At 33.9% G+C, this 3,288-nt stretch overlaps 1 protein-coding gene across 1 annotated transcript; it reads left to right on the top strand.

Annotated features, from left to right (window-relative positions):
- Positions 1–1,715: 1,715 nt before the first annotated feature.
- On the top strand, positions 1,716–2,606 carry LOC114717911 (uncharacterized). The gene is made up of 2 exons (XM_028903135.1): positions 1,716–1,887; positions 2,080–2,606. The coding sequence occupies exons 1-2, from the start codon at positions 1,716–1,718 to the stop codon at positions 2,604–2,606; spliced, it is 699 nt and encodes a 232-aa protein (XP_028758968.1).
- Positions 2,607–3,288: the final 682 nt, after the last annotated feature.

The raw sequence follows: 3,288 nt of genomic DNA, 5'->3' as shown, positions 1-3,288 counted from the left end.
ACCAGTCGCATCGTCGCGTGTTCGATTTCGCGTCTGCATATCCAAGGTTTCGGGGTTCTCTTATTCGATTGCCAAAATTGATTGTGCGTTTTATTCTCCCTTGATCCCATCTTGATTATTTACTGCTGAGATTCTTAATATTTCTTTTTTGTATGATACTCAAGACCTATTTAACTATTTAATTAATTTGATTAAATTAAAAAAGTTAGATAAGATAGTTGATTATAAAAAATATAACATGTTTTTTTTAAAATATCATAATTATTTTTTTAATATCCTTTTTTTTTTTTGCTTGATTATGGTTCTGTGAAATTCATAAGAATAATTTAAAAAATTAATAAATATGAAAAATATGTCTTATATTTAGGACCAAAATCAACTTAACAATTAAATTGGAGGAGTATGAATTAAGGTTTTAAAATATATTTCAGTATTTAAATTCCGTTTTTTCATATTAAAATAATTCAAATTAATTGTATTGTTTAAATTTATTTTTATCATTTTTTATTGTTTAAAAAAATTTATATCTATTTTGATAATTTTATAAATTAAACTTATTTTTTAATCATAATCCAAACAATCTTCTACTCCGTTTAATTTTTATAAATTAACTTTTATAGAATCTAATCCAAACATAATTTATATCACTTAATTTAATTTTTACCCAATCTAATTTTTCTAAAAAAAATAAATTAAAAATAAGTTATTTTTTTCATCCTAATCCCAACAAACCCAAATTATTGGATTCTGATTGTCATGGCCACAGATATCAAATAAAGATGTAAGCTCGCGTCGTGGCAAGAGAGAAGATAAGATAGCACGTTGGATTACCGGCTCCTTTCCACTTCACCCACTTTGAAAAGGTTTTCCGCTATACTTATTTTTTGCCTTTAGAAAAAGTTAAGCGCTCCTTTTCTTTTCCTTTTGGCAACACATCAATTCAATTATGCTTTCTTCTTACTTAGTGCTCTTTTCTTTTTTCTTTTACCTTTCATGCATTAGTACATTTCAATTTGCAGAATATTAAAAGGATAGTGATTAATTGAAGTTCATAGCTATAATGGTGGTTTAATAAATTTTAAAGTTTTAAGTTCATAATTTGTGCTTATTTAATATTTATAAAACTTATTATTTTATAGTTTTTTAAGTTATTTTATAAAACTTAAATTAATATTTCAATGGTTATAGATCTGTCATCATGATATAAGCGGCCTGAATTTTGCTACCTAGGGCTTCGAAAATTAATATTTTATAGTTTGGATGACTCGTGTGTTCTGTTCCGAAAAGTGGCACCTGGTGGGGGCAACACTTTTGAAAATTTGAATTTTGAAAGTCCATTTGGAAATTAGAGGTATGATTAATGCTTACATTTTCTTTGTTGGTCAATAATTAGCGCTTACTTTGCGACCTGCATCATTCCACCATAATCATATCATGTGAAAATATTCCAAAAAACTATCCATTTTATTTATTATTAGTATTATTTTGTGCTGATTAGGAGGCTCAAATTTTCACCGTCTGCAACATAGCAGCTTTAGTTAATTGAGCTATGGAAGGAAGCCGCAATTTTAACGACATAGTTGCAGAGCCACTCACGAGAAACAGCAGTGTGATTGGTTCGAATGGGTTAAGAACTATCTGATATCTCGAGATCTTTGGGAAGTGACGAATAGTAGCGCAAGACCAGACGAAGATGATTTGGAAGGGTTTCCTAAATGGAGAAGAAACAATGCTGCACAGCTGCAGCATTGCACGTCATCCGTATCTCTTGTGGACGTCCCAATCACTCCCATATAAAAGGGGTCTCTAAAGCCAAAGATGCATGGGACATTCTCTATGAGACCTACAATAACAATGCGCCGGCCTCTGCACCGGCTTCTCCCCCAGGTCAGTGCCTTATATATTTCATTAGTGGTATATGTGGAAAAATCCTTTAGTAATTAGGGCACCAGCTCTCTCACAAGAGTCATCTCCACAAAATTAATTTACTCAAAATATACGGTCCTTCTTTATTTGTAAGGCTACTAACAATTCTCTTATTGCCCTCCTACTCAAAATATAATTGAGTGGTGATTACAGAGTTAACGGAGGTAGAAGAATTAGAGATGAGTAATATGCTCAAGGCCATAGCTGAAAACAACTGGTTGGCTGCGAAAGCATTCATTGATCGCTATCCTCAGGTATTGGACGTAGATTTTGCGAAGTCAATGGGCGAAACACCTCTTCACGTGGCTGCAAAATTTGGGCATCTGGGCATAGTAGAGGAGCTGGTGAGATTAGCTCCAGAAGAATATCTGGAGATACGCGATGCTTACTGGGGCAATACTCCGCTTGCAATGGCTGCTTCACACAGTGAACTTATCCCAGTTGCAGCATGCTTGATCAGCAAAAATAAAAAGCCACTTGAAATTCCAACTGATAATAACGCTTGGGAGATTCCGGCTAACTCGGCTTTTTATTCTGGCCGAAAGAAAATGGGACGTTATCTTTATTCTGTCACTCCTTGGGAAGTCTTCAGACCAGACAACGGCAGTACTGTGGGGCCCCTTTTTCTCCAAATCTGTTTGAAACTTGGAGAATTAGGTAGCATAACTACTTTTAGATAAATAATTTTATACACAGCATAATAATATATGTGTTTCATTTTCGTTTGGGTTAAGGTATATTTTAGTCCCGAAAGTTTTCACGAAGGAACTGTGGGTATCCAAAAATATTTTTTGAGGTAAAGTGGTTCCGGAAGTGACAAAATCGTAGCAATGTCGTCATATTTCAACGGAGTTAAACGGTCAATGTTAGTTGACCAATTTGTGTTGGGGTGGTTCTACCATATAGGATAGCACGCCACATAATAAAAATGAAATACCAAACATGTCCCTTTCTTCTTCCTCCTCCACCACACGTTCTTTGGGAACAAACCAAAAACAAATGCAGAGCTGAATATTTCTGGGCTTACCTTCATCCCTCACTGTTCAACCTCTTGCTCTGTTTTTATTTTTCTAATATTTCTCGCTTTATAATCATGTTTGTTGTTTGGTTTTGAATTTGGATTTCAAAATCTATTGTGATTTTTTTTGGTTGATTTTAATTAATGAAGTTGGTCATAGTGAGGCTTGTGTATTTGGAGAGCTACTGTGAAGAGCTGAAGATACCCACAAATATCATAATCAATCCAAACTGCCATTGCCGTGTGAAATTTTGGCCGACACTGATGCTATGCCAGAGTCTCTTTATGATCTTAAATATTCTCTATGACATGCCTGAGTCTCCCGTATGAATGGCATTTTGAAG

This window comes from Neltuma alba, unplaced genomic scaffold (genome assembly GCF_004799145.2).
Source record: "Neltuma alba isolate B1F8T4 unplaced genomic scaffold, ASM479914v2 tig00011781_pilon, whole genome shotgun sequence".
In the NCBI taxonomy this organism is placed as follows: domain Eukaryota; kingdom Viridiplantae; phylum Streptophyta; class Magnoliopsida; order Fabales; family Fabaceae; genus Neltuma; species Neltuma alba.
The sequence above is the reverse complement of the archived record's forward strand: the minus strand, read 5'-3'. Positions and strand labels throughout refer to the sequence as shown.

Coding starts and splice junctions, on each gene's coding strand:
- LOC114717911 (XM_028903135.1), top strand. CDS start 1,716: ATGGAGAAGAAACAATGCTGCACAGCTGCAGCATTGCACGTCATCCGT. Junction 1,888..2,079: donor TGCACCGGCTTCTCCCCCAG/GTCAGTGCCTTA, acceptor TGGTGATTACAG/AGTTAACGGAGGTAGAAGAA.